Source organism: Macrobrachium nipponense, chromosome 23, assembly GCF_015104395.2.
Source record: "Macrobrachium nipponense isolate FS-2020 chromosome 23, ASM1510439v2, whole genome shotgun sequence".
In the NCBI taxonomy this organism is placed as follows: Eukaryota; Metazoa; Arthropoda; class Malacostraca; order Decapoda; family Palaemonidae; genus Macrobrachium; species Macrobrachium nipponense.
This window is the reverse complement of record NC_061090.1, coordinates 46047301-46064509: the sequence shown is the minus strand read 5'-3', so window position 1 is coordinate 46064509 and position 17209 is coordinate 46047301. Positions and strand designations below refer to the sequence as shown.

The following is a 17209-nucleotide window of genomic DNA, read 5'->3' as shown; positions in this document are numbered from 1 at the left end:
ACCACACGAACGAATCCAAAAAACCAGTGCAGGTCCCTGTAGACTTCCACCATATACATGCTATCATCAGTAAAGATGAATTACGTCCTACATTGCATGCCGTAAATTTAGAGCACCGACCCTTCACACTGTTTTTTTAATCTGGTAGTCCACGTAATATCATGGATCTGCGGACTCATCACATGTTGTTTTCGAACTTCCCTATTGAGAAGTCCGGAGTGAGGCTCTCGGGTATTGGAAATAATGAATTAAGTGTAGTAGGAGTAACTCATATTCAGTACAAGGTGGGTAAGCGCACGTTTACCGATACTTTTATCGTTGTACAAAACATTGATATGTATCCAGCGGTAATTATAGGATACCCATCTATGGGCATTCAAAACATTACCTTAGCCCCTGCCAAACACGGCATGTTTGTTCAAGCGACCCAACAGAATTCTCGCACACCCGTAATAGCAGCTTGCACGCAAACTCTCGAGCCGAACGTACCTTCGAATATATTAGTGCGTGTAAAGAAGACTTTGCCGGGATCCGAAATGTTAATCCTTTCCGACACTCTGAAAATTAACGGATTGTCCGTAACACAAGCAATATACACTTGATTCACAGCAACAAGTTAACATTGAAGTCTGCAATCATTTGAATACCACTTTAGTGATTCACAAAAATCAACACATTGTGGATGTGGAAGTTTATAAATATCGTATTCTTACCGTTGTTGAAATTAATCATGCTCAATCAGTTGTGGATGAATCCCTCTTACAATCTATTAAAGGTAAAATCAATAAAGATATTCAAGAAGAGGAGATTCAGCAGAAATTTTGTTATCTTTTAACTAAATATCATGATGTTTTCTCCACTACCGAGGGATCCTTGGGAAAAACGGATGTCACTGAACACCAAATGCGGTTAAAAGACAAGCATAAAGTCATCTATGTACCTTCGTACTGACTCCCTATGAAATTCCAGAATGAGATCAATGATGAAGTAGGTGAAATGTTAGAAGAAGGAGTCATTAGGAAATCAAACAGCCCTTATAATTTCCCCTTAATCGTCATACCGAAAAAAGATCGAACCTGGTATATCTGTGTAGATTTCCGTCGCTTAAATGAGGAAACGATTCCCGATCAATTCCCAGTGCCATGTACTGATGATATTTTATCCTTTTTAGGACAGAACAAATATTTCACCAGTTTGGACTTACTTAAAGGCTTTCACCAGATACCTTTAGAAAAAGAGTATCCCATACACCGCCTTCAGCACAGCTAGGGGACATTATGAATTTTTACGTATGCGTTTTGGTTTACGTTGCGCCCCAATTACATTCGCCAGAATGATTAATATAGTGTTCTGAGACTTGTTAGGGGATACCCTACATGCCTATATGGATGACCTTGTAATCTTTTCTAATACCTTAGAAGAACATTTACGTAAACTAGAGCTAGTGCAACAGAGACTAAGGCAGCATAATTTAAGAGTAAAGATAACTAAGTGTGAATTTTTCAAAACAGAACTAGTCTATTTAGGTTTTACAGTGTCTAGTCAAAGTCTTAAGGTAGTCCATGATAAGGTGTCGGCTATTCGTAACTTTCCGGTACCTACTAACGTCAAGGGGATACAGCAATTTTTAGGCTGTAGTGGGTATTACCGCCGTTTTATACGCAATTACTCCATTATAGCCGCTCCTCTAACCGATCTTATGAAGAAGGGTGTAGATTTTATATGGTCTGAAAAGAATCAACAGGCATTCGATACCTTGAAAGAGGAATTATGCAGTTCACCTATCTTAAAATTTCCTGACTTCAGTAAGGAATTCTTTATTGCAACTGACGCCTCAGACCAAGGGGTAGGAGGGGTACTGCTTCAGCAATATGACAAACAGTTCTTCTCTATAGCTTTTTATTCAAGTAAACTGAGACCTTCTGAAAGTAAATATGCAGTAATAGATAAGGAAGGGATAGATATTGTTAACTCACTATTGCATTTTAAGTTCATAATATACGGCTATCCTGTCAAGGGTGGCAGATGATCATTCAAGACTTTGGCGCAAGGATAGGATACCTACCTGGGAAAGCAAATATCATTGCTGACACATTATCACGCAACCCCGCACCATCTTGTATGGAGCCATTAGCTGAACTAGTAGATATATCAACATCCGTGCCTATTGTTAAAACTGTATCTGAACAGGAAGACACGGGTTGGAGCGCTGAACTAGTACAGACTGAACAAAGAAAAGATCAGCAGTTAAAGAAAATAATAGATGCTTTGAACAGGAATCCTAAGGAAAAGGAATATGTGAAGTATACACAGCAGAATTATGTAATTAAGGATAATATTCTGTGTAGGTCCGTGACAAGGGAAACCCGCAACACCCCGCAGGTGACTAACGGCCAGGTAGTGGTACCAATCTCACTTATACCGACCGTCTTAAACTTGTTGCATTCCAATCCATTACATGGTCATCCAGGGTTCTCTATCATGTCACAGAAAGCCAAATCATTATTTTATTGGTATACGATGCTTAAAGATATAAAAAAACACATAGCTAATTGTCAAATTTGTCATAAAAACAAAGGGCACACTAAGACACCTGTCAGCCTGGGTGCCTATCCGGTGCCCAACCAACCCTTTGAAAGAGTACACTTAGATTTTTTAACAGGGTTTTACGAGTCAGACCGAGGAAATAAGCATCTCTTGGTGATAATAGATGCCTTGACTCAATATACAGAATTGATAGCACTAAAAACTAAAACTGCAATTGAATGCGCTAGGAAATTTTACGAGTGCTACATTTGTAAACATGGAATTCCACATATGATAATCTCTGACTCGGGTGGAGAATTCAATAATCGTTGTGTGAATTCCTATGCATTTTGAAAATCAATACCATGATCTACCACCCAGAGTCTAATGGATTAGTTGAGAGGGTAAATAGGAAGGTGTTAAACGTATTACGAGTTACACTCGGGGGAATGGACCCCTGGGATATTGCCATACCTGCGGTTCTAAGTACTCTTAACCATTCATATCATGTATCTATCAAAATGTCGCCGCACGAGGCAATGTACGGTACCCCAGCTAGGACACCTTTCCATGTATTTACGTCTACAACCCATTTATCAAATCCCCTACGGGATGTTATGGAAGCAAGTGTAAGTCGATATAATATACTTCGTAAGAATTTAGAAGAACCACAAATCATAATGAAAAGAAATCATGATAAAATAGCTAAGCCAACTAAAACATATACCGTAGGCGACCAAGTCTACATACAAGTATATATAGGCAAGGGATTGAACAACAAATTAACACCTAAGTTTGAAGGCCCGTTAAGCATTTTAGAAATATTAACGGCCAACAGATTTAAAGTTCAAAACATATCCCAACCTACTGATGTGAGAATAATACTGTTGGCTCATTTTCGCAGTTAAGAAAAGGGGTAGAAAGAAAGAGAGAGAAATTTATGTATGCCTATATATGAAACATAACTAATAAAAAGTATCTGTGAAACTTGCATGATAAAAGTATGTATATATAATATTTGTATGAAGACATTTTTTCTGTTTTGTATAAAAGTAGATAATTTAAACATGAGTAATTACATATATTTCACTAATTGCAGGTTTCCAACATGAAGCTTATATTGTTCGGAGTGGTACTGTTCGTTCAGACATTCTTGTCGTGTGGGAAGAGTGCTAAAACAAAAAATATACATTTTACACAAGGCTCTATAATTGAAAGAACAGAGGACGTTTTCATTACAGCAAGCAATATAGTTCTAGAAGTTGATTTGCGAGCGATTTTCCTGCCTGAAGATGATGTCATTAACCTAAAAAGCAACTTGTCGCGGTTTGCTGAATCATTGAATCAGTTACATCAACGTCATTGATGTAACTGCCGTTCTTGACCACTCGCAGCCGGACCAGGCATTCCTTCTGTATGCTCCCTCGCTCTGCACAAGTATGACGTCCTCCAGCAAAAGTTTCCCGGCATCTTCAAACCAGAGCTGTGTCAGGTGGCTGGAACCCTGGCCAAACACAGAATCTACCACCACATCACTACGGGACCTCCCATGCATGCCAAGTTCTGCCGTCTGCCACCCAAGAGGCTATAGGATGCCAAACGCGTGTTCGCCGACATGGAACGGATGGGAATCTGCAGAAGGGCTTAGAGTCCATGGGTGTCTCCCCTCCATATGGTGAAGAAGTCCGACGGTACTTGGAGGCCCTGTGGAGACTATCACCACCTGAACCTTGTGCCGACGCCGGACCACTACCCTCTGCTGAATAAGCAGGACCTCACCAGAGCCCTTCACAGGACCAAGATCTTCACAAAGATGGATTACTCAAGTCCTACTTCAAAGTTCCTGTACATCCCAATGCCATTCCTAAGACGGCTATCATCACGCCATTTGGGACGACATTCTGGCCTTCTCCAAATCTCCAGAAGAACGCATGAACCATGTATGGGCAGTCCTGAAACGCCTCCAGGAGAATGGATTGGTCGTTCGTTTCAACAAATGCACCTTCGGAGCAGATCTCCCCGACTGCTGTTCGCCCCATGGCCTTGAAAGTGGCTGCTGTGAAGGAGTTCCCAACACCAGCAACATTCAAATCCCTGCAGGAGTTCATCAACATGGTGAACTACTGCTGCCAATGCACGTTGAACATCGCCCACATCAAGCCTCCCTTAATGGAGGTCCTAAGGGAAAGCCAAAAAAGTTGAAGTGGGAGGCCCCCAAACAACAGGCCTTCGAGCTAACAAAGGCATCCACCACCAAAGCTGCCACATTGGTATACCAAGATCCAGATGCACCCCTGAGACTCACCACCGAGGCCAGCAACGTCGCCTGTGGAGCCATGTGAACTGTTCCCCTCAACCACTCGCTTTCTTCAGCTGAAAGCTCAAATTACCAGAGATCCACAACAGTACGTTCAATAGGGACCTGCTGGCCATCTACCAAGCCTTGTGGCACTTCAGGTACCTCCTAGAAGGCACTCCATTCACCATCATGACAGACCACCAGCTGCTCAACGCCACCTGGCAGCCATTGCTGAGTTTGGCTGGACCATCAACTATGTCCCGGGCAAGAGGAACCCCCTGGCTGATGCCCTATCAAGAATTGATATCAACTTCATCCACCTTGGGATCAACTACAAAGATCTGGCACAAGAACAGGCCACCGATCCTAAAGTACCAACCTACTGCAGGGCGCTTACCACACTGAATGGGAAGTTGTTCCTGTAGGCCAATCCGGCTCGATGCTCCTCTGCAACACCAGCATGGGCCACACTCAACCACTGATTCCAGCTTCATGAAGAAGACAGATGTTCGATGTGATTCACAGACTGTCTCATCCATCAGGATGAACGGTATCAGGAAGGTTGTACGAGAGTGGGCCAAGATGTGTGTGGCTTGCTAGACAAGCAAAATCAGTCGACACATGGAATCATGCATGAGGGATTTCCAGAAACTCAGGCGACATCCCAATCAATGTCATGGGCCATTTGCCTCAATCGGGGGATGCCAGATACCTCCTGACTATCATCAACCGATCCAGTAGGTGGCCCGAGGCGACTCCTATGACAGAAGCCACTACTAACGCCTGTACGGAGGCCCTTATCTCAAGCTGGATCAGCCGCTTTGGCGTACCAGACGACATCACCATGGACCGAAGTCCTGCCTTCCTGTCTGACCTGTGGTCCTCCTTGGCTTGCCTGATGGGAACGACACTCCACAGCACCAATGCATACCCCCACAGCCAACGGCATGGTGGAAAGGACCCACTGCTCATTAAAGGCCACCCTGATGGCACACTGCACGAACGAGAACTGGAAGTTGCAGTTACCCTGGGTCCTGCTGGGCCTATGCACCGCACCAAAAATAAACGGTGAGGCATCACCAGCAGAGAAAGTCTACGGCGAGGCAATAGCTGTACCTGGCGAATTCTTCCCCACAGATGCGGCTGAATCGGATACGATTCCAAGACTGCAAGAAATCGCAGGAAAGTTCATGCCCTACCTGAAAACCTTCTCCAATGGGACCAAAGATTTTAAGCACAAAGGCCTGGACACCTGCGAACATGTCTTCGTGAGGAACGACGGCCACTGCCCCTCCCTGACAAGACCCTACTGGCAGCCCTACCCCATCATCAGCCAAACAGACAAAGACTACCTCGTCATGACACATGGCCGTGAAGACTGGGTCTCGATTGACAAATTAAAACCCACCTTCCTGATGGACAATGTCAACACCAGGTGCCCCAGAGTAACTCCACAAAGCAAGGCTGCTCGCGAAGCCCCCGGCAAGACCAAACGCGGCCGTGGACCCCCATGGACGACAGTCGAATCCTCCAGGCTCTGCACCAGGGGAGGCATCCTGCCACCCAAAATGCTGAAGGACTCAGCAGTCAATAACGTCCCACAACTGATCTCAAGGACACGGGATTGACTCCTGCCTCTGCGACAATACCGTAACTAGAAGTTCCTCATTTCATTTAATTTAATCTTCCAATCATTATTCATAATAATTGTCTTGGGGGGGTGGGGGTGAGTACTTGTAATGTCAACGTCTTTTCAATGGTTTTATTTTCACTTCAACGACTTGTCAAGTTCTAATGTATATCACTCAACGTAGAATTCTGTAGCCTTTCTGCCAATATATATATCATGTGTACACACAGACTACGTCTGTGCATATTATATATGTCTGTAAAGAATCACAAATTGTTGATTTCTGCATTCAGACCTCTGTCGACCCGACCCAGGTACTACATGTCCATCCACACCTGTCATTGTATACCCCGCGCTAGGGCAATAAAGCATCAGTACCCAGTTACTTGTCTATCTTGTCCTCACATGCTAAATTATTTGATGAATTTGAACAAGTAAGCATATATTACAAACACAAGAAGATATAAAGAAGAAAGAGAATAACAGACCAAGGTCAGTAGGGAGTAATAATATTTTATAATGAATACAGTAAATTAATTAAATTGAAACAATTGATACTTTTACAAGAAATATACACATCATAACAATTGACAAAAGATCAGTAAAACGATAGCAAAATGAAATGAATCATTAATGTAAACAATGGACTCCAATTTTTATTCTCTCTCTCTCTCTCTCTCTCTCTCTCTCTCTCTCTCTCTCTCTCTCTCTCTCTCTCTCTCTCTCTCTCCAAATATCTGGTCATTGCACTTACTAATCAAAACTTTTGTTGCCTCAAAACCGCCAGACACTTGAATCTTCATTACCGATAAAACACGACTAATTACTCTAAAGGCAACAGTGATCCCTTAAAAACTTTTTAATCATGCAAGAAATCAGACTAAGTTCATTAAAATAAATAGAATAAAATTGAAGGAAGACAACGCAATTACCACTCTATATTTCTCCTTAAATAAATAAAAAAAATAATGGTGGTCACTATAAATGAAACACTTATAAAAATTTCAAATACAAAAGATTTATTTTTAAATCCAAATTTTGAAGTGAAATTCGTAATCTAAGGGAAATTCACTATTACTTGAAAACAACACAAAATTTGATTTATTCTCGTAATAATTATTAAGAAAATTAAATCAAAATTAATTTATCATGAAACTGAATTAATCAAGAAATTAAATTATTCAAGTAAAATTCAAACTATTAAGCAACAATCAAAATTTGAAAAGAATCCTATGTAAATGCAAGCTATTCACAAGTGTTAAATAAAAATAATTATGCACTACTAAATCATTAAAAACATCTAAGTTAATCAAACAAATTGCGAATGCAAAACAAAACAGGCAAACAAATTGCGAATGCAAAACAAAACAGCCAATGCATAAGAGTATTAAATTCACCACCAACATGTGAAAAAATAAGAAATGGTAACACAGAATATAAATAAAAACGATATAAAAAATTGGAAAAATGCACAAAAAATCGCCAACACCAAATAATGAAAGAATTGGAAGAAATTCAGTATTTTAAGCACTTTTTAAGTTTAAGTTTAAGTTTAAATGCACTTGAAACTTGTATAACACATTACCTTGGGATACCACTTATATTTCTTCTGAAGCCTCCAAAATTCACTAAATTATTCCAATAAGGCGCTGTTACATGAAACACTGTATGTTCAGATTCCACTATGCTATTAAGAAATTAAATAAATCTATGAGTTACGAGTGACCATACAAAATCTTTATGTTAATGTAAAAATCAAATTAAAATTCTTTTACACGGGAAGAGAGAGACGGGCCATCTCTTATGACTCCCAAGAACACAACATGCGAACAATCTCTGATATCCAAAAATTGCTCTCATTGTATTGAAACATCGGAGTGTACCTCATCTAAAATAGCTGTAATGTTAACCAGGCATTTTGAATAGCAAAAGCAACAACATAAGATGCCTCCCACTATGATACTAATTATCCCGGTGTTGAATGCAACGATTTGCAATGGGATAAATAATCTACAACTACATTGTTCTTGCCACTAGTGCACTGCACTCTTAAATTATACTGTTGCAAGTACAAAGACCACCTTGTTAAAATTTTATTATAATTTTTCATCCGCTGTATAAATAATAGGGGATTGTGATCTGACAACACTAAAATTTCTTCATTCCTAGGTCTGTTACATACACTTCAAACTTTTTCAATGCTGTGATTAAGGGTAGAGTTTCCTTTTCAATCGTTGAATATATTTTCTAATGTTTTTCCAGTACACATGAAACACACAGGATGTAAGAGATTATTTTCCTCTCCTTGAAGCAGAACAGCTCCAATTCCACATTCAGAGGCATCAACTTGTATCACAAATTTCTTATTGAAGTCTGGAGCTTAAAGTACTGGTCTTGAAGTTACGATGGCTTTTTACTTTCTCAAAGGATTCTTGACATTCTGGAGTCCAAACAAACTTAGCTTTGAGACTAGTTAAGTCTGTCGAGGTAGGTACTATGGCTGGGAAGTTTGGATAGAAATGACAATAGAATCCAGTCATGCCCAAAAATCTCTGTAGCTGTTACCCAGTAGTAGGTGGGTAGCCTTACAGACTTCTACATTAGCATTTACTGGAGTGAGAAGTCCTTCCCAAACTTCAAACCCAAGATACTGAATAGTTGCCTCTCCAAACTCATTTTTCTCTAAGTTGGCTGTTAGTCATGTTTCTCGCATTTTCTTGAAAACTTTCCTCAGACTCTTCAGATGTTCTTCCCACGTTGTAGAGTAAATGACTATGTCATCAAGGTATACACCTACTCCTTCTACAGATCCTAGCAGTTGATCCATCACTCGTTAAAGATTTAATGTTGTAGGTGCATTCATTAGACCAAACGGCAGAGCAGTATACTGATACAGTCTAAAAGGAGTAATAAAAGCTGACAGCAACTTAGCATTCTTATCTAAGGGAATTTGATAATATCCTTTCAACATATCTATCTTGGAAACAAACTTGGCTTGTCCTATATTATCCAGTAACTAATCTATAAGAGGCAAAGGATAATTGTCAGCCACACTGATGGAATTCAGTTTCCTATAATCTGTGAGATTGCTAACTACACTTTGGTGTAATTAGTTGTATAACTACATACTGTATTTATGCGCGTAACAATGTATTTATTATAATTGTACCTTTTACTCAAACTGTTGAGTACTGTAATTATTACTGTTTACCTTTTACTGAAATCTACAATGTATATTTAGTTTCTGTTAAGCTGCCGTACAGTTAAGTTTACATAATATATGAAACAACGAATTCTGTGTTCTTTCTTGCTCTGCCATGAAACAGAAATCCAACATGGCGCAGTGATTGGTTTGTTTATGCTGTCTACTGACGTTCAAGAAGTACAGTGTTAAATCTTTAGTACCCGTACACAATGGAGAAGCAAATCGAACAACTGGCAGCACTTGTGGTAAGGCAAGCAGAGATGGCCCATCATGCCCAAGAAGCAGCTACGAAAAGGGAAGATCGTTTAACCGCAATTCTAGAGGGTTTTGCTGGTACCTCGGGGCATCATAGGAATCAGTCTCAGGCAAGGGCAGTTCCTGCACCACACTTGTTGTCCTCTGTATCTCTTAAAGAGTTTGGTTTGCGGCATCACAAGTATGAGGGACATGCAGTGTTGACAAGAATGTCATCTCTCTCTCTTGCTGAGCAGCGGTCAGCATTGATTTCCGTGCTAGATGATGATTGAACCCGCACTCTGAGATATGGTCTCTCACTGGATGATGGAGCAGACTTGAAGACTATATTGGATGCCATGGAGTTGCACTTGCGCAACCAAAGGAATGTCATCGTGGACCGACGTGACTTTCATACAAGAGTCCAGGAGTTGCACGAGACCTTCGATGATTTTTTGTGCGGCATTAAAGAGATTGCTTCTTTCTGTGATTTTTGTGAAACCTGCATGGACAGCAGACTACGAGACAGGATCGTCGTTGGAACCAGAGATGAAGAGGCTTTGAAACGTATGTTCGAAGAAAAGAAGCTCACTTTGCAGATGGCTATTGATATTTGCAGAGCATCGGAAAATGCATATGCCAGTCGTGCTGTTATTCGGGGCAGTGAAAAGTATAATGTTTCAAGAGTGTCCCAATACAAGCAAGGTCAGAAGGCAGCCCATTTAAAGCAGCAGTGTTTTAGGTGCGGAGGTGAGCGCCATCGTGATAAGATGGCATGCAAGGCTCTAAACAGGGACTGCAAACAATGTGGTAAGAAAGGTCACTTTGCAGTGGTGTGCAGGTCAAAGGGACAGTCACTGTCTCCTCAGAAGAAGAAAACTAATAATAAAAGCGCGTTCAAGCCTTCAAAGCAGAATCTACATCATGTCATTGGAGATGTTTACAGCAACTGTGCATCATCACATCCAACCCCTCAGATTTGCATCAGTACCACTCACCCCAAAGGATCAAGTTCAGTTATGTGGACACCTGACTCTGGAGTGGAGACAACTGTGATAGGACTTGAGAATGCTAAATCTCTTGGAATTCATGAGAGTTCACTTGAGCCGATAATTATGGGTGGTCTCATTGCAGCAGATCGTCAACCTCTCACTAACATGGGTACTTTTGAGGCTTTTTTAACTTTGGGGAATCGTAGTACGGCAACAGTTGTATCAGTCGTCAAGGAAGTGAAAGGTACACTTCTGAGCTGGTTTCATTGTGTAGCACTGGGAATATTACCAGAAAGCTTTCCAGCGCAAATACAGCATGTTACATGTTCAGTGTCACAACCACATACAGCATCGAGAACCAGGAAGGTTTTGGAGCCACAAGTGACTTCTAACACACAGGATGTTGTGCAGTCTGTAAGTACCAGCAGTTTGGTGTCTGTACCAGTGGCATTGCCAAGATGGCCACACGGCAGAGACCCTACAGAAGAAGAGCGTGCAGAACATGCAGCTTCCATCCTTTCTGCTTATCCTCATGTATTTGATGCTTCAGCTACTCTAAGGGAAATGCAGGGAGGTCCTATGAGGATTCAGCTGTCAGCAGATGCACATCCTTTTGCAGAGACCGCACCACGCACCATTCCGTATTGTTGGAGATCAGATATTAAAGCTCAGCTAGATGACTTGCTTGCTAAGGATATAATTGGTGAGGTTGATTACCCCACCAAATGGTGTCATCCGATGGTCCCTATTGCAAAGAAGATGGGCGGTGTGCGGTTGTGTGTGGACCTTACAAGACTTAACCGCTATGTGCGCAGACCTACATATCCAGTTCGATCCCCTCATGATGCTATATCGTCAATGGATGCTGGAGCCAGGTGGTTCACTACTTTGGATGCGAAGATGGGATACTTCCAAATAAAAATTGCTGAAGAAGATCAGGATCTTACTTGCTTCATCACACCTTGGGGACGTTACAAATTCAAACGAGCTGTGATGGGGCTTATATCATCTGGAGATAAGTACAATCGTCGAGGAGATCAAGCTTTGGGAGATATTCCACGTACTGTCAAAATTGTTGATGATATTTTGGTGTATGATTCTAGTTACCGTGACCACTTAGCCCATGTGATCACACTTGTGCAAAAATGTGACAAATTTGGAATGACCTTAAATCCTGACAAAATTTTCTTTGCTCAACCTAATGTTGAATTTTGTGGTTACAGTATAAATCATGAAGGTTATAGTGTGGATTCTTGGAAGGTGAGAGCTATAGCTGAATTTCCAAAGCCACAAAATATCACTGATCTCAGGTCATTCATGGGTTCAACCAATCAGCTTGGGAGCTTTTCTTCTGCGATTGCAGCTGCTGCACAGCCACTCAGGGACCTGCTTAAACCTCGGAATGAGTGGTGCTGGACCCCTCAGCATGATGTGGCTTTCGAGAAAACTAAAGAAGCACTCATAGCTCCTCCTGTTTGAGCTCATTTTGATGCATCTTTACCTACTATGCTTCAAACTGATGCATCCAAGTTGCATGGTATGGGGTTTGTTTTGCTGCAACAACATGGAGAGGCTTGGAAGCTCATCCAGTGTGGATCCAGGTTTTTAACGGATGCGGAAACTAGGTATGCCGTAATTGAGATTGAGATGGCTGCTGTACTTTGGGCAGTGAGAAAATGCAGTGTTTACTTGGCTGGTTTGCCTTATTTTGACCTGGTAGTAGACCATTGACCACTTGTTCCTATTCTCAATTCAAAACTTCTTGGAGAAATAGAAAATCCTCAACTGCAGCTTATGAGAATGAAACTCTGCAGATTTACTTTTGCTGCACGGTGGCAAAGTGGGAAATGTCACAGCATGCCGGATGCACTCTCTCGTTCACCAGTTCAGAGCCTTGTTGAGGACAATGATGTGCTGGATGATGCAGATCCATTGCATGCTGCTGTTGTACTGTCTTTATTAGCTACTTGTGAGGAGGGCATAAGGTTAGCACCTCAACAGGACCAGACGCTGGATAAGATTCGTGATGCTTCTGCACATGATGGTGAATATCTGTCGTTAAGAGATGTAATAATGAAAGGATTTCCAGATCATAAGCATAGCTTACCGGAAAAGTTGCGAGCATACTGGGGGATTCGGGACATGCTGGCCGTGGATGATGGTTTGATAGTTTATGGACCTAGACTTCTCATACCTCGCAGCCTGTGTAGCGAAACTTTGCAGTGTCTACATGATGCTCACCAAGGAGTGGACCGCACCAAGCGTCGAGCACGCCAGACTATATACTGGCCAGGGATTGACAGGGACGTTGAGAATACAGTGAAGTCTTGTTCTCGTTGCCGAGAGCTGTTACCAGGTCAGCAGAATGAGCCTTTGATGCAGGAAGACTTGCCAAGTCAAGTATTTGAGTCCGTGTCTGCTGATTATTTTCATATCTCAGGCAAGACATTTCTTGTGTACATTGATCGCCTATCAGGTTGGCCGTATGTATCTTCGTGCAATGGATCAACTTCTGCAGCTCAACTAGTTAGTTTGTTGAGGCCAATATTTTCAGACACAGGAGTGCCTGTAGTACTGAAAACGGATGGAGGACCGCAGTTCGCTTCATCAACATTGCGGCGTTTCCTTGCTCGATGGTCATGCCGAAGCTACTGTGAAGATTATCAAGAAGTTGATTTTGACGACCACAGGAAATGGCAAGCTGGATGAGGATGAGTTTGCACGAGGGCTTCTTGAGCTCAGGAATACTCCACGGGCAGATAGTAGATCTCCAGCGCAAATCTTGTTTGGACATCCTTTGCGTTCCAGGATTCCGGCTCATCATCGTTCATTTGCAAAGGAATGGCAACATACAGCTGACGAATGTGACATAAAGGCTCAGTACCTTCGGCAGCAGGCAAAGGAACGGTATGATGCCACTGCTAGACCAGTCTCTAAGCTGAACCTTGGTATGTACGTGGATCTGCAAGACCCTAAGACAAAACGATGGGATAAACCAGGAGTTGTGGTCGGAATTGGCACGAGGAGGGATTACCTCGTGAAGACTGGGAGTGTGCGCATCTATTGGAGAAATCGGAGGTTCCTACGTCCTCATCACCCTTTTTTGCCAGGAGACATTATTTCTCAGCCTATCTCGGTGTTGGGTGGCGAAGCTTCAGGATATGGAGATCGTAGATCACCTGCAACATCACCTAAGCCTGATACTCAGTTATCAGTTGCCTTACCAGTACGACGTAGTGGACGTCAGACACGGGCACCAGAGCGTTTAGAAATAAGATGGGACTCTAAATCATATACTAAATAAGGACCTTAAGATGCCAGGTATCCTTGTATTGCACCTGCCATCTTGGGGGGAGGTGTGAGATTGCTAACTACACTTTGGTGTAATTAGTTGTATAACTACATACTGTATTTATGCGCGTAACAATGTATTTATTATAATTGTACCTTTTACTCAAACTGTTGAGTACTATAATTATTACTGTTTACCTTTTACTGAAATCTACAATGTATATTTAGTTTCTGTTAAGCTGCCGTACAGTTAAGTTTACATAATATATGAAACAACGAATTCTGTGTTCTTTCTTGCCCTGCCATGAAACAGAAATCCAACATAATCAAAACACATCCTAAATGAACCATCTGGTTTCTTCAGTAGAGACTTGAACCTGGTTCTGCTAATCCATGTTGCAGCATATATTCAAGTTCTTTCTTCAAAACATCTCTATGATAAGGTGATAAGCTATAAGCTCTCTGCTTAAATGGTTTTCATCTTCTTGAATCTTGATCTCATGCTTAGTCAGATCAGTATGCATAGGTACATTAAAAAAATTTCTGGGAAACTTCTAATCACTGCACTTAATTCACCACCGTGCTCAACACTCAGATATTTTAGTTAATCATCCAAATTTTCTAAAGTTGAAGAATTATTCACCTTGCTTTCAGTCCCAATTTGTAGCCATCATCGTCTTCTGTAGATGAAGTTGTTTGTGTTATTGACAATTTCAATTTTAGTTTCTGAGAAGTAAGGTTTCAAGAGATTCACATGTAAGTTCCTTTGTCACCTTCTTCTTTCTTGTGTTTCAATCACATAAGTTCTTGTAAGGACCTTGAAATTTATTGGTGAGTGGAAATCTCACAACTGGTAGGAAAACTAACACTTGTTGACCAAAACTGAAACTTCTTAGCTTAGTCTTCTTATCATATTTCCTTTTCATTTTCTCTTGACTTACTTTCATTTTCTCTAAAGAGAATTTTCTAATGTCTTTCAACCTTTTCCTCAAGTTCTTCATATACTCTCCTTAGATTTCCTCCTGATTTTTTCCCAATTTTCTGCAAGAATCTTCAGTGGTCCTCTCACTTCTCTTCCAAAAATCATCTCATTAGGTGAACATCCCATGCTTTCTTGATATTCTTAACTTCAATAACATTAAGGGTAAACCAACATCCCATTCTCTTCCTGACTCAGAAAAATACTTTGTCAGCATACTTTTGAATGTCTGGTGGAACATTTCCAAGGCTCCTTGAGTCTCTGGATTATAAGAGGTTGATAACTGTTGTTTCACTCCCAACAAATTCATCACATCCTGGAATAAAATGGAAGTAAAATTCATTCCTCTATCACTTTGTACAATTTCCGATCTTCCAAACTTTGAGAAAAACTCCACTAGTTTCTCAGCAACTATCTCAGCAGATATGTTTCTAACAGGGATCGCCTCAGAATATCTTGTCACAGGACACTTCAATGTTAACAAAAACTCATTTCCCTTTTTCGTCTTCAGCAGCGGTCCAACCATATTTATAATCACCTTGCTAAAAGGTTCTCCTCTAACTTCTATAGGTTGTAAAGGGGTGGGGGCTTTCCTCCAGTCTTCTTGATTCTCATATGTCCAGACTCCCGAGCTACTGCTACCGCTTGCTTCCTCAATGGACATGGAATCAAAATTTGACAATATTCACCCCATTCAGCAGTAATTATTGGATGACAATCTTGGAGGTAGGGGGCGACCCCATGCCCTTGTGACACTTGTTGTGGGGCGTCATCGAGTGTAGAGTCCTTCGGTTTTGCTGACTGACAGGATGCCTCCCCTGGCAGTAGCCTGGGGGGTTCTACTGTACGCCGGGGCGACAAAGACTGCGAGAGAGAGAGCTGCATTGTGTGTGGTGGTGGAGTGAGACAGGCCGTGGGGATCCCCAGGTGCGGCAGCAGCGTAGGTTGGGCTGAAGAAGTCCCCAGTGCAGCAGCGGCGTCCCGCGGGCAGAGTGGAACCACAGGTGAGCAGCGGCGTCAGCAGGTCAAGGAAACCCACAGGTAGCGGCGTCGGCAGGCAGGGGAGGCCCACAGGTGTGGCAGCGGTGTCGGTGGGCCGAGGAGGACTACAGGCAGCGACGTCAGAAAGGGTGAGCAGGTCCACAGGCGTGGCATTGACGTCAGGAAGGTCGAGCGAGCCCCAGGAATAAGAGGAGCGTCGAGGGTTTGAAGAGGCCCACAGGCAGCGACGTCAGGGGGCTGAGCAGGCGCACATGTGCGGTAGCAACGTTGGGTCGGTAAAGCAGGTCCCTCGGTGTAGCAATGGCATCGGCAGGCAGGGGAGGCCCACAGGCAGCGACGTCGGGGGGGCCGAGCAGGCCCACATGTGCGGCAGCGACATCGGGTGGGTAAAGCACGTCCCTGGGTGTAGCAGCGGCGTCGGCAGGCAGGGGATTTCGTCTGGGGACTTGCAGGTGCGGCAATGGCGCCGGAGGAAGAACCGAGGAGGCCCGCAGGTTCGGCAGGTCGAGAAGATATCTGGCGTCCCCCGGGTGAGGCAAAGGAGGCCGCGACGTCGGATGGATGTTTCTGAACCGCCGCCTGAATTTTGTGTTGGCTGACCAGCACCCAGCTACCCATCCTCGAAATGAACGCCAAAACACGCTGCAAAGCAGTGCAGTGATTAGTCCATTAATGGTGTTGGTGTCGTCCTCGCAATGGAGTTTTCAGAGACCTAAGCCATGGCACCGTCTTGAGTCCGTTAAAGGTTCTCTGAAGGTGAGCGGCTGTAATTAGTCCGTTAAAGGCCATGCCTAAACCGCTGTGTCACCAACTCCGGGAGGTCACCAGTTGTGAGGACCAGAGATTAAGACAGGTAACTGGGATACTGATGATTTATTTACAGACAAACTGGGTTGACATAGACAGGTGCGGATGGATAAGTAGTGCAGTCTCGCACCGCGAACAGAAATGACTCTGAGACAGTAAATTTGTTTTCTTACAGACATACATTTAGATATATTAAGGCGTACAAATAATGGAATTGCATGTGTTATACATCGGTGGAAAGGCT

At 42.6% G+C, this 17209-nt stretch overlaps 2 protein-coding genes across 2 annotated transcripts; both read left to right on the top strand.

Annotated features, from left to right (window-relative positions):
• The first annotated feature begins 5772 nt into the window (after positions 1-5772).
• Positions 5773-6453, top strand: LOC135197756 (uncharacterized). The gene has a single exon (XM_064224843.1). The coding sequence runs from the start codon at positions 5773-5775 to the stop codon at positions 6451-6453; it is 681 nt and encodes a 226-aa protein (XP_064080913.1).
• A 6290-nt stretch (positions 6454-12743) lies between these two features.
• LOC135197751 (uncharacterized protein K02A2.6-like) lies at positions 12744-13595 on the top strand. The gene has a single exon (XM_064224831.1). It carries the CDS (start codon positions 12744-12746, stop codon positions 13593-13595), a length of 852 nt encoding a protein of 283 aa, XP_064080901.1.
• Positions 13596-17209: the final 3614 nt, after the last annotated feature.